The sequence below is a fragment of the Drosophila biarmipes genome, chromosome 2L (assembly GCF_025231255.1).
Source record: "Drosophila biarmipes strain raj3 chromosome 2L, RU_DBia_V1.1, whole genome shotgun sequence".
NCBI lineage: Eukaryota > Metazoa > Arthropoda > Insecta > Diptera > Drosophilidae > Drosophila > Drosophila biarmipes.
This window is the reverse complement of record NC_066612.1, coordinates 25152993-25172826: the sequence shown is the minus strand read 5'-3', so window position 1 is coordinate 25172826 and position 19834 is coordinate 25152993. Positions and strand designations below refer to the sequence as shown.

The following is a 19834-nucleotide window of genomic DNA, read 5'->3' as shown; positions in this document are numbered from 1 at the left end:
CATACATAAAATTATTAAGCAGCATTTCCGACATGAAAAGGACCGTGTCTACAAGCGCTCGAAGACATTATAGAAAACATATGTAAATAAATAAATGAACACCAAATACAAAAATCACCTTACCTCGTCAAAATACTAAAAAAAAAAAACACTATGAATACCGAATCAGTTTCTGTGTGCGGTCCCATTTTTAAATTTGCCTTTTTCTAATAGCGCAGCATTTTTAGCAATTCAAGAAGGGTCACACTGGACACATGTAGCAGAAAAAAAGACATCGGAAAAAGAAATCTGAAAAGTCAATTCGCGTGAAAGACAGTTAGCGATTGCTGTTCTCTGTGTTTTTATGGAACATTTTAGATCAATCTCTAAGCGAGCGAGCGCGACCCTAATTTCCTATGACGACAGTGAGTTTTCCCAAGTGCAGAGTGCCCTACAAATACAAATGTGTTAGTTATTAGACTTCTGATGGCCAAACATGTTTAATTAGCAACGAAAAACTGCCGAAAGGCTCACGTTGACCTAGCCAACTTTGTTAAATCCGGGTGAAAAGGGGCAGAAAGAGCGCCCGTTGCAGATTGTATACTCTGCATTGCCGAGTCTGCAACGGTCAACGGGAAAAGCAACCCCCCGCTTTAGTTTCATTAATCGATTGTATGTGTGATGCTCGCTGCTGGCAGCTCAATCCCCGTCCAAAAATTGTTAAAAAAAAAAGGAAAAATTGATCAAAAAAAAAAGCAATTGCCTAAACGCCATCAGTTAGGTTAGAAACTACATCTCGGACAACAAGACGATTGTGAAAAACAGGAAAAATTTGCAAACATACATTTGTTGCTAGAATCTGGCGCACTAATTGCGCACAAATACGCCAGCAGACCTGGGGTAGCGCTGAAAAGTGCGTTGCGTCGCTGCCCGGTCGCCATTATAGAGAAAAATATTAAGATCCCACGACTGGAAAAATTACGGTTCAGGGGGCAGTGTACCTTAACAAAAAGTACAGTGTTGTATTTACCTTCCAATAACTCAGTCTTTCCGTTTCCCACTGCCCCACTTGAAATAAGCAATATTGCAGCGAAAATGCGCACAAAACACACATTTTACGGCTGTATGGTCCTCATCAAAAGTAACTAATATTAAATGCTAAGTTTGTCAATGTAAGTGTGTCTGGCCGTGAGTTAATATTTGTCTGAAAAGTGAAATTATATAAAAACTGAGAAAGTTTTCCCAAGCGATCATCAAACCGCAGGGCAAAGAAACATGTTCTTAGTACAATAGTACCAAATAGTTGGTTTAGTTTCATAAAGCGACCGTTTAGATGCCACGCACAACAATCAATAATTCAAATCCCAAACTCACACCAATCTCCCGGATTTAGTTGAATGACAAGAGGAAAAGGAAAAATTATCCCGAGTAACGCACTAAACGCTACATGCCTCAGCCCGCTTGCTGCCTACGTTGTCGCCGTACTTTGTTCACTTGATACACAAAAACGGTACTCGTCGCTCATCTCGCACCCTCTCTCTCTCTCTCTCTCTCTCTCTCTCTCTCTCTCTTTCTATGACCAGTCTCTTCCTGATCAAGTAAAGCACAGTGCCCACCCACCTTTACTTCCTTTTCAATAGTGGCACATTGGTACGAGAGCGGGTGTGATACATCACCCACCAAAGCAAAGTGTGTCGGCGGCATCTTTTTTTCTAAGACATTAAAAATGTGTTGAAAACTTCAACGGGAACGTAAAGTAGCAGTGATTTGCAACATTATTTCGCCTCCGGTTCTCAGAGTGCGTATTTTTGTGTCGCAGAGGTGCTGCCGAATGTTTAGGCACCATGAACAAAATATTTATCATTTTTAATACAATGTACATGTTCCAATTGAATGAGTATGTTTATTGGTCGTTAATTCGTATTCGAGTCTGGGGTTATGCTTGCATTGGAGTGCTCCACTTTTGTATGCAAAAAATTTAATGATTGTAATCTCAGGAAAATTAGCATTACCCAAAATGTAAATGGGTAACTGAGTCCAGTCCAATACTCGAATCTTCGAACCCCCTAGTGCTGGGTAAATGCCGCATCATCTTGCAATGATTCGGTGATTAAGAAGCGCTGAATACTTTTGCTGAATTTTGGTGCTTATTGCAAGCGAAATGGGTTGTGTACAGTGTACAATACACATACATAAAAATAAATATTGTATATATATAATATATATACACACCTTCGATTTAAAAGTTAAACTCGATCCATCGTGCCGATCTGTTGTAAGAAAAATTGTAAGGCGAGTTTCTTAAAGGTGTTGTTGTAGTTTAACAATTTTCGTTGCGCGATTGTCATTTTAAAGTATTGACTAACTATTTACTATTCTTCACCGTTTCAGAGCGTAGGGCAATAAATTTTACCTGAACTCATCTTAAAGCAATGTCCGCCAAGAGCGAGACGGACAACACGACGACCACCAACTCCGGCAGCGGAGGCGGAGGAGTCGTCAGCGGCACATCTTCTGCCGGTGGCGTATTCGCAAACGAAGTAGGCACTCCGGCACGCCGCCTGCGCACCCGTTACTCGACGGGATACGGAACAACCAGCGGAAGCGAATCGATGAAAAAGTTAAGCGCCTGCGATGATATCTTGACGCCAGCCACCCCGGGAGGAGCAACTGGGTCTCAATCGCATGCGATGGTGGAACGACCAATGGCCAGCGTTCCCATGAACCACGCCAGCAGTAGCGTGTCGGCCAGCAAGAAGTACCACAACAGTTGCCCTCATCCTACACCCACGCATGCGCCTTCCGGGCACAAGAAGACGGTGCACACGCAGCCGCACAGCAGTAATAAATTTGACCAGGTAAAGAACGAAGAGTTTCACTTCGACACCCCACCAGAGTGCCCCGTGTTCCGGCCTACAGTTGAGGAGTTTAAGAACCCTCTGGCCTACATCAGCAAAATACGATCTGTAGCTGAGAAGTGCGGGATAGCAAAAATCCTGCCACCGGCCTCCTGGTCGCCACCGTTTGCAGTGGACGTGGACAAACTGCACTTTGTTCCGCGAGTCCAGCGGCTCAATGAACTGGAGGCCAAGACCCGAGTAAAACTTAACTTTCTCGACCACATTGCCAAGTTCTGGGAGCTGCAGGGTTCCTCGCTAAGAATCCCAATGGTAGAGCGGAAGGCCCTTGACTTGTACACGCTGCACCGAATAGTTCAGGAGGAAGGGGGCATGGAGCAAACCACTAAGGACCGGAAATGGGCAAAGGTGGCAAACCGGATGCAGTACCCCTCCAGCAAAAGCGTAGGGGCCACCCTCAAGGCACACTACGAACGGATCTTACATCCCTTTGAGGTATACACCTCTGGAAAAGTACTTGGTCCCACACCAGTGCCAGCAGGAGCTGGTGGTACACCCGTTAAGCTGGAGGATGGAGGCGGCACCGACTACAAAGCCCACGAGATACCCACAAGGCAGCAAATTACGCCGCCTAACGATACAAACACTCGCCGCTCCAAGCGTTTCGGAAACTCTAATGTTAGTTGTGGCCTCAGCGTCGTCACAGCCACGGCAAAGCCGTCCGTTGGAGTGATTGTCAAGACGGAATCCAAGGAGGAGTTTAAGAGGGATCTGCTTAGCAGTTTTAATGCCGTGAACACTAGCGGCCCGGGAGTCCCTGTCAGCACACGCGCCCCTTTTCAAAAGAAGGGGGTTGAACCTCCGTCTCCTATAGTTGACCCATTGATGAAATACATTTGCCACATCTGCAACCGCGGCGATGTCGAGGAGTCGATGCTGCTTTGCGACGGCTGCGACGACAGCTATCATACCTTTTGTTTACTGCCGCCTCTGACTAGCATACCCAAAGGTAAGACTTCCATAGAGGTTGAGGTGTTTTTATTTAAAAATATATATTTAAATTCACGGCAAGCATGTTCGAATCATTGGTAAATAAAGTCGGAAAGTGGTAGAAGATCTAATACTGAGATCTCTGAAAGTATAATAATTAAAATGTTAGGATTAAGCTGGAAGTTGTAAGGAAGCGCTTCCGATTTTTTAAATGGGTTACTATAAACCTATTTCCGGTTTCAAATGGTTTCCCATAAACAGCTTTTCCGTTAAAAACTTTTTTTTAATGAAATGTTTTGGTTTCATCGATATGATTTTAATCACACCCACTGTAACGCCCACAAACCGCCCAACACTGTGCGGCCAAAGTTTTCATGCTAGAAAAAATTAAACTGAATTGTGTTAGACCTACCGATTGTCAAAAAAAAGTTTTGCCACGCCCAAAAGTGGACAAAACCCTTAAGTCTGTTTGCCGTCCCCATTACCATATATTGAAAACGCGAGTAGGTGGCGCTAAACCATATCGTTTTTCTGCTTATATATTTCCAGATCTTTTTGGTATTTTAAGCTGAGTAAGGGGTATCTGATAGTCGAGACACTCGACTGTAGCGTTTTTCCTTGTTTTACCCGTTACTCGTAGAGTAAAAGGGAAGGATTCTTTGGAAAGAATGAAACAGGTAGAAGGAAGCGTTTTCGACCCCAAAAAGTATATATATTTTTGATCAGGATCACTAGCCGAATCTAGCCATGTCCGTCTGCCTGTCTGTCCGTATTAACGCTGAGATCTCGGAAGCTATAAGAGCTAGAACAGGCAGACTTGGTATGCAGATTCCTGGTCTTCCTGCGCAGCGCAAGTTTGTTTCAGCGGTGCTCTCACGCCCATAAACGGCTTAAACGCTTGATTGTGTCTGCCGCCCACATAGCATCTAGAAGAAGCCGTTAGGTAGCGCCCTAAAATCTCGCTTTACTGGTTTATATCTCCTATGATAGTCAAGGCACTTGACTGTAGTGTTCTTTCTAGTTTTTTATTTAAGTTCTTTTGCATCGAATGAGTGTCCTGCATGAGTGCGTTATTTGCTGGAATTCCAAAATTTTTGGATCTTATAATACTTATATATATATAATAACGCGGCCATCCCCATTTTTTTTTCGTGTGACATTGACATTTTGTAATGAAAGCACACCATGTCCAAGATTTATCCTCGTACTTATTTCGGCAATATTACCACTCCTTGCCGAGTATAATCGTAAAATAGTTCACACTTAAACTACTATATCTGGTGAACGGAATCTTTACCGTTCATTATCATCACCATCAACGTAGATTATTAAAAGTCGTAGAATTTAACGACATTCAAATACGTTGCGTCAGGCTATGTAAATTTAAAACGTAAATAAAATTTGGGTACCTAAGAAAATATAATATTATCTATTATCGTATACAAGTGAAAGAAAAAAAAGAATTTTCTAATTATGCTTGTATATATGTTATTGATACAAATTAACTTCTTCATCCGATCCAGGCGAATGGCTATGCCCGCGCTGCGTTGTCGAGGAGGTTAGCAAGCCGCAGGAGGCATTCGGCTTTGAGCAAGCAGAGAGGGAATATACTCTCCAACAGTTTGGACAGATGGCTGATCAGTTCAAGCAGGAATACTTCCGCAAGCCGGTGCACTTGGTGCCCACCGCGATGGTGGAGCGTGAGTTTTGGCGCATCGTATCTTCCATTGACGAAGACGTTACTGTGGAGTATGGGGCGGACTTGCACACAATGGATCACGGTTCTGGGTTTCCTACTAAGAGCTCTTTATATCTTTTGCCTGGCGACCAGGAGTATGCGGAATCAAGCTGGAACCTGAACAATTTGCCGTTGCTTGAAGATTCTATTCTGGGCCACATCAACGCTGACATAAGCGGAATGAATGCACCGTGGATGTATGTGGGCATGTGTTTCGCCGCCTTCTGCTGGCATAATGAAGACCACTGGAGCTACTCGATCAACTATCTTCATTGGGGAGAACCAAAAACGTGGTATGGTGTTCCGGGGTCCTGTGCAGAGCAGTTTGAAGAGACCATGAAGCAGGCAGCCCCTGAACTGTTTTCATCGCAGCCCGATCTGCTTCACCAGTTAGTGACTATCATGAATCCCAACATCCTGATGAACAACCGCGTGCCGGTGTTCCGCACCGATCAGAATGCTGGTGAGTTTGTAATCACCTTCCCCCGGGCTTACCACGCAGGTTTTAACCAGGGCTATAACTTTGCCGAAGCCGTCAACTTTGCGCCGGCCGATTGGCTGAAAATGGGGCGTGAATGTGTTAACCACTATTCTATGCTCCGACGCTTCTGTGTCTTCTCGCACGACGAGCTCGTTTGCAAGATGGCCCTGGAGCCAGCAAAACTTACTTTTGGGATCGCTACCGCCTGTTATATTGACATGGCCGAAATGGTTGACACTGAAAAGAAACTGCGGAAATCACTTTTAGAGTGGGGCGTCACCCGAGCAGAACGTCGTGCTTTTGAGCTAGTAAACGACGACGAGCGCCATTGCCAAGAGTGCAACACTACATGCTTTCTATCTGCGGTATCCTGTGAGTGTAATGACAAGCTCATTGTTTGTCTGCGCCATTATACAGTGCTATGTGGCTGTGCTCCGGAAAAACACACTCTAATTTATCGTTACACATTGGACGAGATGCCGCTCATGCTGCAGAAACTAAAAGTGAAGGCGCATAGCTTCGAGCGCTGGCTTTCTCGCTGCCGTGACATTGTCGATGCGCATACGCCCACCTCAGTCACTTTACAAGAGCTGCAGGAATTGTGCAAAGAGGCCGAGACCAAAAAGTTTCCCTCTTCACTGCTGATCGATCGTCTTAATGCAGCGGCTGTTGAGGCGGAGAAATGTGTTACAGTCATACAACAGTTGGGTATCAATAAGGTCAGTATAATTATTATATTTAATCTTTAAAGTACTTAGTTTAGTGTAGATATCAAAAAAGGCTTTTATATGAATTGCTTAGCGATTAAGTTTATATGGGAAACGTTATCCTTAAGGGGTTTCGAGCAATATTGACCAACAAACTTATAAAATGCTGTTTTTTTTTTTAAGCCAAAATATCATAGTTGTCAACAGAGAAATATTACTAACTTCAAAACCTCTATATTTTTCTGATACAAGGTCACTTTGTCAAGTTTGTTTGTGTTCGATTTATACATCCTGTTTACTTTCCATACTTTCCCTAATCATGATTTATTTTGCTTCGGTCAATTATCAATCAACAGTATTAACGAGAAAGGAAGTTAACTTCGGTAAGCCGAAATTTGTATACCCTTGCAGTTATAAGAAATAATCAACGTTAGTAAGACTGGCAGGACTGGCAGACGGATCGACTCTAGTCTAGTGATACTGATCAAGAATATATAGACTTTATGGGGTCGGAAACGTCTCCTTCACTGCGTTGCAAACATCTAACTAAAATCAATATACCCTCTGCAAGGGTATAACAAGACTAATACATTTCAGGAAAAAAATGTTCTACAATAAAAATTGTGGTCGGGACAGTTTTGGCAAAACTTTTTTTTTGGATCAAACGATAGGTATTAATGAGTCCAATACATTTCAGTTAAAATTTTGTTTTTAGCATTATAGATGCAGGCGCTAGTCTTTCGCGAATAGTGGGCGTGTCAGCCTGCTAAAACTAATTTGCCCAGCGCAGGAAGCACAGGAATCTGCATGCCAACTCTTCTCACTTTTATAGTTTCCGAGATCTCAGTGTTCATACGAACAGACGGACATGGCTAGATCGACTCGTCTGATTCGATTTGATTCTGATCAAGAAAATATATACTTTATGTGGTCGGAAACGTCCCCATTACTGCGTTGCAAACTTCTGACTGAAATCATTATACCCTCTGCAAGGGTATATAAATATTTTTCATGTTTCTTATTTGGAACACCCTAAACCGTAGGGATATGTAAAAAAAAGTGTAACGTTCAGGCAGTGTTAGTACAAGTAGCCACTTTTGTTGAAAAAAATGTAAAAACTGGTCTTTTACAACAATGTCTTGCATGTAAAACGTTAATAAATGTCAATGAAGTGTCAATATCGTAAAAGCCGTTTTTGAGAATTAGGAAAAAAGTTTAAAAAATATTGAAAAAAAAACGCTTATAATCACTAAACGATAGTATTTTGACAAATTAAAAAATGCTTTTCCAACGACATATGTATAGCACAAGCCGGTAGCTTTAGTAGTTTCAAAGTTACGGGTGTACAAAATTAAGCTATTTATAGCTGTTTTCTAGCCAAACTAGTTAGTTTTTTCCAATAGTGGTAGAATCAAAGTTTCTTTTATTAAGCTGTTTAACATCATAATTAATTTCCAGAATCTTCGAATAGAGTTTGGATACGCACAAAAAGAATCAATGCTCAGGCAGTGTAAGATGTTCTGAACATCAAGTTAGGCCATTTTTCTTGTTTAATAACTTTGACACGGGTATTTTTACATAAATGTGTCGCATGCCAAAAGTTGAGGAATCTCAAGAATAATTTTTGAGAAATGAGAAAGAAAGATAAAAAATAAGACTCTGGGCTATAATTTTTAAATGGTGGTATTTAGACAGATCCTGTTTAAAGTGTATTTCGGTATAGAATAGTATTTCGAAATACCTTTCTAACGACGTATATCATAAGCGTGTAGCCTCACAAGTTATGCGTAAGCAAAATGTAGCTATTTATAGCTATTTTCGCGCCAAATTAGCATTTCCAAAAGTGATGAAACTAATGTTTTTTATATTGAGCTGTTTAACATCATATAGAATTTTAAAGACTCTAAAATAACGTTTTGGGACAAACTGAGAAACTGCCAAGTTGACAAACTGACAAACAAAATACAATTTTCATTTTGAGAAGACCCCGAAAATCTTGCTTTGCGTATTTCATTTGAGCGGAGCATACGATTTTGACAGTTGAGGTGACACCTCTTCGACGCATATTTTAAGTGAGAATACAACAAGGTATAGTGTGTGGAGCATTTATCCCCAGAGGTCCCAACAGATTACATTTTCTAAATTTTTATTTTTTCACTTTAACCGTCTTTCTCCCAAAACGTCAGCTATGGCGTGATGCTGGGTAACATGAAATATTTACGCTGTGTTATTAAAATTATAAAACTGTTTTGGATCCAGTGTAAACTGGGTCTTGGAACGAGATTAATAGTTTTTATAACACGGGGCGCTAAGCACGGTATAATTAGACCGAGCACCTAAGTATCGGGAAAAGGCAGGTTGCAAACCGGAAGCTCTAAACATTTTTGAAACCTGCTAATTCTTTATTAAACTACTGACTTCCTATAGTGCATGCACTTTTGTACCTGTGTCAATAGTCATCTCCAGCGTTGGGTGATACGGGTCTTCTAATATGGTAATTACAGAGTTTCTATCTATGCAACACAATCTGGAATGGAAAAAAAGCATAGATATAGTAATAGTCCTAAAAAATGTGGAACATGCGGAATAAAGAAGCAGGTTATGTATATAGAAATACCAGCAGGAAATAGTTTTATACGCAAAAATTCAATGTTATTTATTTATACTGCTAGACATTATTACTTCAGATGTTAATTCTTAGGCAACTGTAATTCAAACTCGGCCTCCACGTCGGGACGATAGATCCTGTAAGTTGTGTACTTGGATAGACTTCGCAACTGAGCATCTCCGGTTTTAACCAGGTTTCTGTAAACACAATAGAATGGAAAGAAAAGGAAAACTATCGGTATACAATTTAGTCAGCTTACTTTGTAAACATCTTGTATTCTGATAGGAATGCAAAGAAAAATAATCTAGTTTTTTGAAATAGATGAAGATGTAGATGTGGATGGCTCGGGGATTTCCAACTTTCTTTGAACGAATTTTCTTTTTTTTAGCTTCGTACTCTTCAAAAAAATGCCTAAGGGCAAAATGAGCACAGAGAACACCGATCTCAAATGTTGATACTTCCCTAGCATATGGACAAATAAATGTTTAACCTTTAGATCATTCATTTGAACTTTGTTACGGATATAGGCCGTAATACGCAAGGATGAAAGGTCAAGACTCAGCCGAGATTAACTTCGTAACAGTGCACACTTGTCCCAATGCCTTATGTTTTTGCAAAAACCCATTTTTTTAGGTTATTAAAAAAAATATATACGTTGCATTTAAGAATCGCAATTTCGTTACTGAAATGGCAGCCCTGTTAAATTGGGTAGCCCTGAAAGTCAGCTGTTCGTTGATCAGAAATGTTCACTTTTTGGAGCGCTAAATAAAAGCACACTTTTAAGTAAGATTGCAAAAGTTCTACTTAACATATTAAAACAAAGTAAAATGGAAAATATTAGTTGAGGTATGTAAAATTTAAGTGTTTAATGCAAGATTTGTTTAATGTGATTTGTCTTTGTGTATGTGGTTTTGTAGAGTTGTATGTTTAACAATTTTAACCTAGCATTTTTCGTGTTTCGTGGAACAAAATTAGGTTGGATTGTGCCGGATTAAAAAACCTTTAACGCAGTTTTGTTATTGCATTTATTAACAATACGATGACATAAACCTTTTTTTTCTCGTTTTTGCTCCATTTTACAAAAAAAAAAACTTTTTGCTAGACAACATACGTTACGGAGAAATGCTACAGTATTGGCTGGTACATGGACGCGAAACAAAAATTTAAAGCAAAACATAGAGGATCCTTTGAAAAAGAGGATGAAGTATTTTGTTGCTTATGTCGATGCAGGAAAAAAAGATGCTCTCGGATAGTTCCAAGGTATAAGACGCAGAAAGAAAGTTTTCTTGCATTACGTTTTCAAGCGAAATTTCAGCAAGTTTCAAACAACTTTGAAATAGATGCTTCGAAATTTAAAATTTATCCGAAGCTCTGAACAAAATTTATAAAAATGATAGACTTTCGCATGCAAGACAAAATAGTCGCTTAAACACCATGACTGACGTTTTTGTAGAGCACTTGATTCATCAGATTCGATGGTTTCCAGCATCCACATCAAGGAAAGAGTCCATCAAAACAAAAAACGCAGCAATTACGCATTAGAAGTTATTGATCTTTAAACACCACCATATGTCGATTTCATAAGTAGTTGTCCTACTAGAGAGAATGATGACGAATGTGACTTTGAATGTAACGATGCCTATTCCTTTGATTTAGATGTTGAAAGTGATTAAAAATTAATCAAGTAAATATATTATAATTTTGCAAGATGCATATTTTTGCACGAATGGTGCAGAATGCTCTGTTGACCAGCCGAGATCAACGACTTGCATTTCTTTAGTGGGCGGAAGAGTGGGTAACTAATGTTTAGATTCTTACTGCTGCAAACAGCTAAACCAATAACAACAAAAACTGCACTACGATTACACGTGCAAACTAATTTTGTTAATTTAAACATAATAATTACTCTGAACTCGCGAAGCGAACGGATGTTGTTGGTGACATAAAAAGCTATGTTGATGGTTTATAGGCAAACAAAAAACACAAATTCGGGGCGCAAGACAAAAATATGGCCGGTCACTGAAGGAGCAAACAACTAATAACTTTATTAAAGATTTTAAAGTTATTTAAAAGAAGAAAGCTTTCGCAGTTTCTATACCCTTGCAGGTCGTTCCTGTGGCAGCATTCAGATTTTTAGAAATATTAAGATATTTTTTAATTATACCAAATATGCTTACCGAAAACGAAATATAATGGTTTTTCAATTATATTCACGTTAAATATCTGTCTTTTCAACTTTTCTATAAAATGTACAAAATATTACCGTTATTCATGAGTTTTAAATAAAAGCAAGGAAGATCGCTATTGTCGAGTGCCTAGACTATCAGATACCCGTTACTCAGCTTAAGGGAGCAAAGGGGAATGTATATATATAAGCATTACAGCGATATTTCAGTGCGCTCCCTACCAGATATTTCAGTAAATGTTATGTGGGCGGCAGACAGATTTTAGTGTTTAAATCGTTTGTGGGCGTGACGAATTTTTTTTTTTAGGTCAGTCGATAGATATTAAGGAGACAAATAAATTTCATCTAAAATGTTCCTTTCCTTGTGGGCGTTAGAGTGCTCGTGGCACACCGCTGAAACCAACTTGCCAGCGTTCATACGGACAGACAGACAGACGGACAGACGGAAATGGCTAGATCGACTTTCTTTTACCTGTTACATACTTTCCAAAAAATGTAGTATACCATATAGTATACAAATCTAGTATATAATGAGTATAAAAAGAGAAAACGCTGTAGTTAATGCCATCGACCATCAAATACCCGTAGCTCAGCCACTAAAACGATGAAGATATGCAGCGAAGCGACTGTTCACAACAGCAAAACCCCAACGGCGCCACCTGGCGGTGATTTCTTTGCTTACTCTTAATTTTGTAATGGATTGTGCGACTATGACCATTTTTTTTAATCTTCAAAAAAGCGTTTGGTAGGTTTTAGAGTGGGCATATGGGCGATAGAATGGGCGCATGCCAAATCCCAATTCTTTAGCTTTTCAAGATCTCAGCGTTCATACGGACGGAAAGACAGGCATGGCTAGATCGACTTGGCTAGTGATCCTGATCAAGAATACTTGTACTTTCTAGAGTCGGGAACGCTTCCTTTCTTCTTTTACACACTTTCCGACAAATGTAATTTACCCTTTTACTCGAGGAGTAACGTGTATAATCATTGAGGTTATGCAAAATACAATGTATATTAATCTCAATGGCCTTTACCTTGTCAGTAATATTTTATTTGAAAATATAAAAAAAAAAAAAACAAGAAATAAAGTTAACTTCGACAAGCCGATGTTTGTATACCTGTGCAGTGAAATAGTGAACGTTAGGAACACCATGTTAAGTTTTTAAGGATTGTTGCTAGCTTCAGTGGTATTAAAACAACAATGCAAAATTTATTTTTACTTCTCTGACCGGTTCTTTGTTAGCTATATGTTAGGGTCGTCCGATGTTTATTAAATTTAATTCGATATTCTTAAAAATACAAAAAATGATATTCCCAATAGTATAAGATATTATGTAAAAAACACCACAGCTTTAATTTGTTTCATATTATTTCCATTTCCTTTTCCATGAGTGGTAATGAAGGGATTTCAAATAAGAGCCGCAAATTCTTGTTGAGATCCGACCAATGCAAAATTGAGTGCAAGTACGCTGTAGAGATCCGTTAATAGTGGTGCCTTCCCTTTCACAACTCCGAACATAGCATAGGCCTTGGGCATGATGTAATCGAAGTGCGCTGCAAACTTAAATTTTTAATCAAACATCACACCTAGATCTAAGGATAGATAGCGCAAATCCAGATAGCGCAAATCCAGAACTTTCCCATCAACTATCGGCCTATCGCTCTGTATCTACCAATATGGAGGAATTTTTGTCTCTTGTTCCTGTGATTCATTACATGGTTCCTGGCGGCAGCAGAAACTGGTGCGAGGGGAACCAGGTCTGCATGGTTGGTTTGACGACGATGGTTTCACCACATTTTTACGCTGACTGACATTGATATTTAGTAGGAAAAAAGTTAAGGCCGTAAAGAAAAAATTGACATCATCGAAGATTTTATGAATCTGAATATTTTTATATAAAAAAGGTTTAAAAAAAAATAGAATAAATCTATTCCGTACAAGATTTAGATGGCTTTTTATTTTCTGAGAAAGTAAATTATAAATTATATACTACTCTAGTCCAATAATCGAACAAGTTATAGCTAGAAATAACAGGCTTTCAAATGAACCCACATTCTTGCTGATGACTTTTTATTTATACCTAACCAAACTTTTTTTACAAAAATGTAAACTTAAGACTAAATAAATAACTTTAAATCATTGCGGCAGTGTATTTTAACATTAACACTCTTATGTCCAAAACAAAAATTAAAAAAAAATTTTGTTTGTAGCTTGAGCGTGGCAAGATGTTTTTGGGCTACAGTCTTTCGCGAATTGTGGGCGTTAATATTATATTTATACCTTTCATTTCTTGAGTAAAAGGATACACCAGATTCGTTGGACGGTATGTGACAGGTAGAAGGAAGCGTGTCCGACTCCATGAAGTATATATTCTTGATCAGGATCACTATGTCAGCTTGTCGTTTGTATGAACGCTAAAAATCTCGGCTAAGAATTTCGAATATGGCTTATCGCATGCAGGCTATCGCAAAACATAACGCAAATCGCTACCGCAAACTATAACGCCCTTTAACCGCCGAAAACTGTGTCACCTACAATTTTTGGGGAAGAAAAAAATATGAACTACAATACGAGGATGGTCCGATAAGTAATTAGCCAACAGTACAACAATTCTTATCACCGAACAATTAAAATGAAACCTAACGATGTCTTCAAGAAAAATGGAGATTTAGTTTTAAAATCATAATATAATACGAGTGTTTGTGTGTGTGTGTGTGCTGTGCTGTGCTGTGCTGTGTGTGTGCTGTGTGTGTGCTGTGTGTGTGCTGTGTGTGTGCTGTGTGTGTGCTGTGTGTGTGCTGTGTGTGTGCTGTGTGTGTGCTGTGTGTGTGTGTGTGTGTGTGTGTGTGTGTGTGTGTGTGTGTGTGTGTGTGTGTGTGTGTGTGTGTGTGTGTGTGTGTGTGTGTGTGTGTGTGTGTGTGTGTGTGTGTGTGTGTGTGTGTGTGCGTGTGCGTGTGCGTGTGCGTGTGCGTGTGTGTGTGCGTGTGTGTGTGTGTGTGTGTGTGTGTGTGTGTGTGTGTGTGTGGGGGGGGGGGGGGGGGGGGAGGGTTCGAACCCGTCTGAAAAATACGTTTCCTCGAGGTCTCCGAAATAAAGTTTGGAAACAAAAATAAGTCACACGGGGCCAAATCAGCAGAATATGGTAGCACTTTTTTCTTTGCCAAATGGGGCCTTATATACAGCCCTCTAACCGTTTTGCTTGAAGAAGGTAGTCGATGTAGATCACACCTTGTGAATCCCGATGGGACAGTCTTCGCCTTCTTCGGAGCAGGTTCGCCGGGTGAAGTCTACTGTTTCGACTGTTCCTTGGTCTTTGGTGTGAACCAGCGGATCCATGTTATGTCGGAGGCCACGAAACGACGCAGAAACTCCTTCGGATTGCGCTTGAACATCGTCAAACACTGTTCTGAAGTGGTCTCATGGTTGCGTTTCTTGTCCGGAGTGAGAGAACGAGGCACCCATCGCGCCGAAAGCTTTCTCATGCCCAAAATTTCATGCAGGATATGACCCACGCGGTCTTTTGACATGCCTACTGTCTCAGCTATCTCGCGTATCTTCAATTGCCGGTCTGCCAATACGAGATCGTGGATTTTTGTCACGTTATTCTTTGTGGTAGCCGTTTTCGGGGCATCTGGGCGTGGATCATCAAAAACAGACGTGTGACCACTTTGGAACTCGTTAAACTTATTTTTGACGGTCGCCATCGAAAGAGAAGAGTCACCATACACAGCATCCAAGCGCTCTTTTATTTTGCTGCGCGATTTCCCTTCCAAAAACCAGAGTCACTGACCGATATTGCTCTTTCTTCTTTTTCTAAAATTCGCAGACAAAACAAAACAAGAGTCCGATTCGACTAAAGTTTTGACAGTAGCAGCCTAAGAGAATGTACTACACGATAGTAAATTTCTCTTGCGATAGTGACGCCATCGGGAGGTGAGGCCAAGTACTTATCGGACTGCCCTCGTATATTGACTTCTTCAATACTCACAGACCAACAGCAAACAAGACTGTTTTGATGCTAGAAAAAATGTTAACTGAAATGTTTTGGTCGAGCCAGTAGCTATTGATTGACCTAAAGAACAGTTTGTCACGCTCATTTTAACGACCAAAAATGTCTATTACCCAAATAACACTATTCAATTGCGTGTAAGTTTTCCAATCTCGCTTTGACGCTTGGGGGCTGTCCATATAACGTAATCACTTTTTCGGTGATTGCGTTATCAGTGTGCAAAGTGTAAAATAATAATATAAATGGATGTGCCACGAAAGCGCGAAGTAAATTGATAACTGAGCACTAAGCGATTTTTGTGGTATCCTAGACAAATAACTGAAGATTTCATCTCTATATATTTCTTCAAAATTTTATAATCCTATATTGAACCCTTAGGTACGAACTCGCTCGGACCATAACCAAGAGGCGGCTCAGTACAAGCTTACTATGGAGGAGCTGGAGTTGTTCGTTCAGGAAATCGATAATCTTTGCTGCATCATTGACGAAGGCGCATCTGTGCGAGAGCTTCTTATTTTGGGAAAACAGTTCGTAGACCGGTCCGAGAGCCAGCTGCAGTTGACTTTGGAAGCCCTGGAGGAGAGTGAGCTAGAAACGTTAATAAACGAAGGCAGCTCTTTGCGCATCGAACTGCTGCAACTAGATCTACTTCAAAAACGTCTAAAGCAGTGCAAGTGGTACAAGCGCTCGCAGGGATTAAGGGAGACCAGCTCGAAGCTGACCTACCAAGATATAAAGGACCTCCTGCACATGGCAGCTGCTGACCTGGACCCTACCGATCCATTCGTTGAAAGGGAGATGCGAAAGTTACAGCAGATAGGGGCAGACATCGAAGCTTGGGAATCGCAGGCGGCCAAGTACTTCCAGCGACTTACGCAGCAGCACGAATTAGGCGAAATAGAGCAGTTTTTGAAATCTGCCGGCGACATAAACGGTCAAGTGCCATCACACGGGCTGCTGAAGGATGCACTTCGAAAGGCGAGGGAGTGGCTGCGGGCAGTAGAACAACTGCAGCAAAACAACCACGTTACTTATTGCCACACCCTCGAGGCGATGATAGAACGCGGCATGAACATACCCATCCAGCTGGAAGAGTTAAGTCGAATGCAGGGCCACCTTAGTAGTGCGCATAAGTGGAAAGAAAACACAGCGTGCGCCTTTCTTAAGAAAGGCACCTTCTATACGCTTTTAGAGGTTCTTATGCCCCGTTTGGATCCTATTAATATTGATTCGGATCTCAAGCCGCGCTTTCAGGTAAAATCTGCACTTTATTTTAATTCTTACTTATACCTTTCATTAATTTTTTCTTTTTGCAGGATGACTTCCTGAAGGAGAAAAATCCGGCAGAGATTGTTGCCAGCTTCAAACATGCGGAGGAGCGAGAGCTGCTGGATATGCGCGAGCTACGACGGCAAAACATGACAAAAAACCCGTTGCGCGACATGTTCTGCTTGTGCAAGTCCGAGTTTAAAAACATAATGTTTAACTGTCAGTTGTGTCGCGATTGGTTTCACGAAGATTGCGTGCCACCGCACACAAACACCAATCAAAATGGAGTTTTAAACGGCGAATCGGCATCAGGTCCTAATCGCCTTAAGTGGCTCTGCCCCAGTTGTGTGCGCTCCAAAAGACCCCGTCTAGAGACCATCCTTCCGCTGCTTGTCCAATTGCAGCAACTGCCAATTCGTCTGCCCGAGGACGAAGCGTTGCGCTGCCTCGCGGAGCGAGCTATGAATTGGCAAGATCGGGCGAGAAAGGCTCTTAGCAGTCCCGACGTCAGTGCGGCTCAGGAAGCGATTCTGTCTCAGCAACAGCAGAAGCGGCGCTCAGAAGGCGGAGGAGTTGGGGTTGGCAATATCAACAGTCCACGAAAGCCACGTCGTCGTGAAAGTCTGGCGAATGAAGCAAGTGGTTCTACAGAGTCTGATGCTGACGACGATGACGACGAGGACGAATGTCGGCTACGGATCGTCGAGGACAACTTAAGCAATGATGAGGATGGGCCACGTACCGCCCCCTCGAACTCCACCATCAATTCCGATCTCCTCAAGCTGCTGTCCGACAGTGAAATTGAAAATTTGTTTGACCTGATGATGGAGGGTGACCTGCTAGAGGTATCCCTAGATGAGACGTTCGAGCTGTGGCGCATTCTAGAAACAATGCCGCCAACTTCGCTGGAAGTGGAGGCCTTGGAGCATGTGGCCCAGCACCTGCAGCGCAAGCGTCAGCAGCACACAACCCCGCTACCCACATCCGGTGCCGAAGACTCAAACGATAGTCTGCTCGTACAAAATAGTCCCAATAGTACTAGTAATAGTGGTGGCGTAACGGCGTCAGCGAGCAGCAGCGGGCGTAACAAGAAGAGGCGTTCCAACGACACTAGCGGTAACTCAGCTGTTCCTCGTAAAAGGCAGAACACACCCAAGCAGATTTCGGCCAAAAAGGGGCCGGCGGCACCAGGTCGGAAGAGCGATTCCAAAGCGTCCCCAGCGGCAACTCCGGGCGCAGATGCCGATGCTGAGAACAAGCAAGCCAACGGAGGAAATACAAACTGTAGTACAGGATCAGGAGGTGGTTCAGCGGCTACCACAACCACACCAGGCTCGGCGCACAAAAAGCGCAAGCGTATCTCTACAACAGCCACTAACAACAACAATAACAGCACGAGCAATAGTAACAGCGCCACAAGTATCAACAGTAATACTTCCAGCGCCCAGGGAGCGGCCATAGGAGGCATTAACTCAACTGGTGGGCAGAAGAAACATGCCCCGCGGTCTCAGCCGGCTGCGCAGGAAGACGATGAGGAGGAGTGCCGGGCGGAAAACTGCCATAAACCCACCGGACGAGAGGTGGACTGGGTGCAATGCGACGGCGGCTGTAATGAATGGTTCCACATGTACTGTGTTGGCCTCAATCGCAACCAGATCAAGGCGGATGATGACTATATATGCATCCGATGCACGAAGACAGTGGCTATTGGGACACCGGGATCTGTTAACATTATGAGCGCTACGTCCGCAAATCCAGTTAAGCAGAGGGTGGTGCAATCGGCTCGGTAAAGAAAAGATAATGGAGTCAAAGAATTGCCGGGCCGATCAATTTTAAATTTTTCAGCAACAGCCAACTTGTGGTTAACGCAAGATGTACTACAAAAACACTCAATGAAGGCCAACTAACGGTACTTACAATGATTAGTAAAGCCACTTGAAAGTTTTTGTAGTACATATTTCCCAATAATCGTTTAACTTACGAATCCGAAACGTTAAACAGGAAAACTACTACAAAAGAAAAACAAAACTGAATCAAGCTTAAGAAATAATGGTTAAGTAAAGCAGAAATAACGCAGACACACCAACACATTTATTTGTTTTTGTACAATTTAGCACATTTTTACGTTCGTTAAACGTTTTTTTAATATTACAACACTTTCAATTAGAATTTGTTAATTTAATTCACTTTCTGTGTTCGCCTTTCGTGTTTCGTTCAATGCGCACGCAATGTTTTTTCTCGTTTTTCTTTTGTACATTTTCGTTGTACATCTCAAACATTAAGGCGCCTTGTAGAATCGCCTTTCTATGTATGTTCTTGTTTATTATACCCAATTTTAATATGAATGAAACAAAATTTTGTTAATAAATAGATCACACAAAACAATAAAAGATCAGTATAAATATAAGTTTACCTTAGAAATACAATGAAAAATGTATAATTTAAAATTTTTAGTTTCTAAGTTGAATAGAAAGTTAGCTATTTTAAAATTACACCCATTAAAAAAATGAAAAATATCTTGGTAATATTAACGTGCAAAAAATAAACACAGTGCTAAGAAATAAGCAAATGAAAAAATAAGCAAAAAAACAGAAAACACTTCGTAAAATCAATTTTTTAAATTGTGTGTAAAAATAAACTTGCAGGTTCTAAATGCAAGAAACCCAAGAAAAAAGAAAACGGAAAAACAGAGCCCTAAATATACTAAGGTTAATAACTTTTATTTTATGAAGCAGTAATTGATTTCATTGAAAAAAAATAAACATTTACCTTCCCCAAGAAAAAATAGAATTATATCTATAATTTAAATAAATTATATATATATAGTATTAAAAAAGGGACTTCTGTTTATTTTATAATCTTACTAGAAAGGTCGCACGCGGCTTCGCCAGCGGAAATCAAGATTCAAAGTTCCACGGTAAATATATTTTCTTCAACTCTACAATTTCTGTAACACCTGTCATTACAGATTTTTTTTTAAATTTTTCCTCTGGTGCAAACATAATTAAA

At 40.9% G+C, this 19834-nt stretch overlaps 1 protein-coding gene across 1 annotated transcript; it reads left to right on the top strand.

The window, feature by feature from the left end:
• Positions 1–217: 217 nt before the first annotated feature.
• Positions 218–19421, top strand: LOC108027317 (lysine-specific demethylase lid). The gene is made up of 5 exons (XM_017098722.3): positions 218–404; positions 2371–3846; positions 5351–6765; positions 15935–16810; positions 16873–19421. Exons 2-5 carry the CDS (start codon positions 2412–2414, stop codon positions 18613–18615), a joined length of 5469 nt encoding a protein of 1822 aa, XP_016954211.1. The 5' UTR covers positions 218–404; positions 2371–2411; the 3' UTR covers positions 18616–19421.
• The last annotated feature ends 413 nt before the right edge of the window (positions 19422–19834 follow it).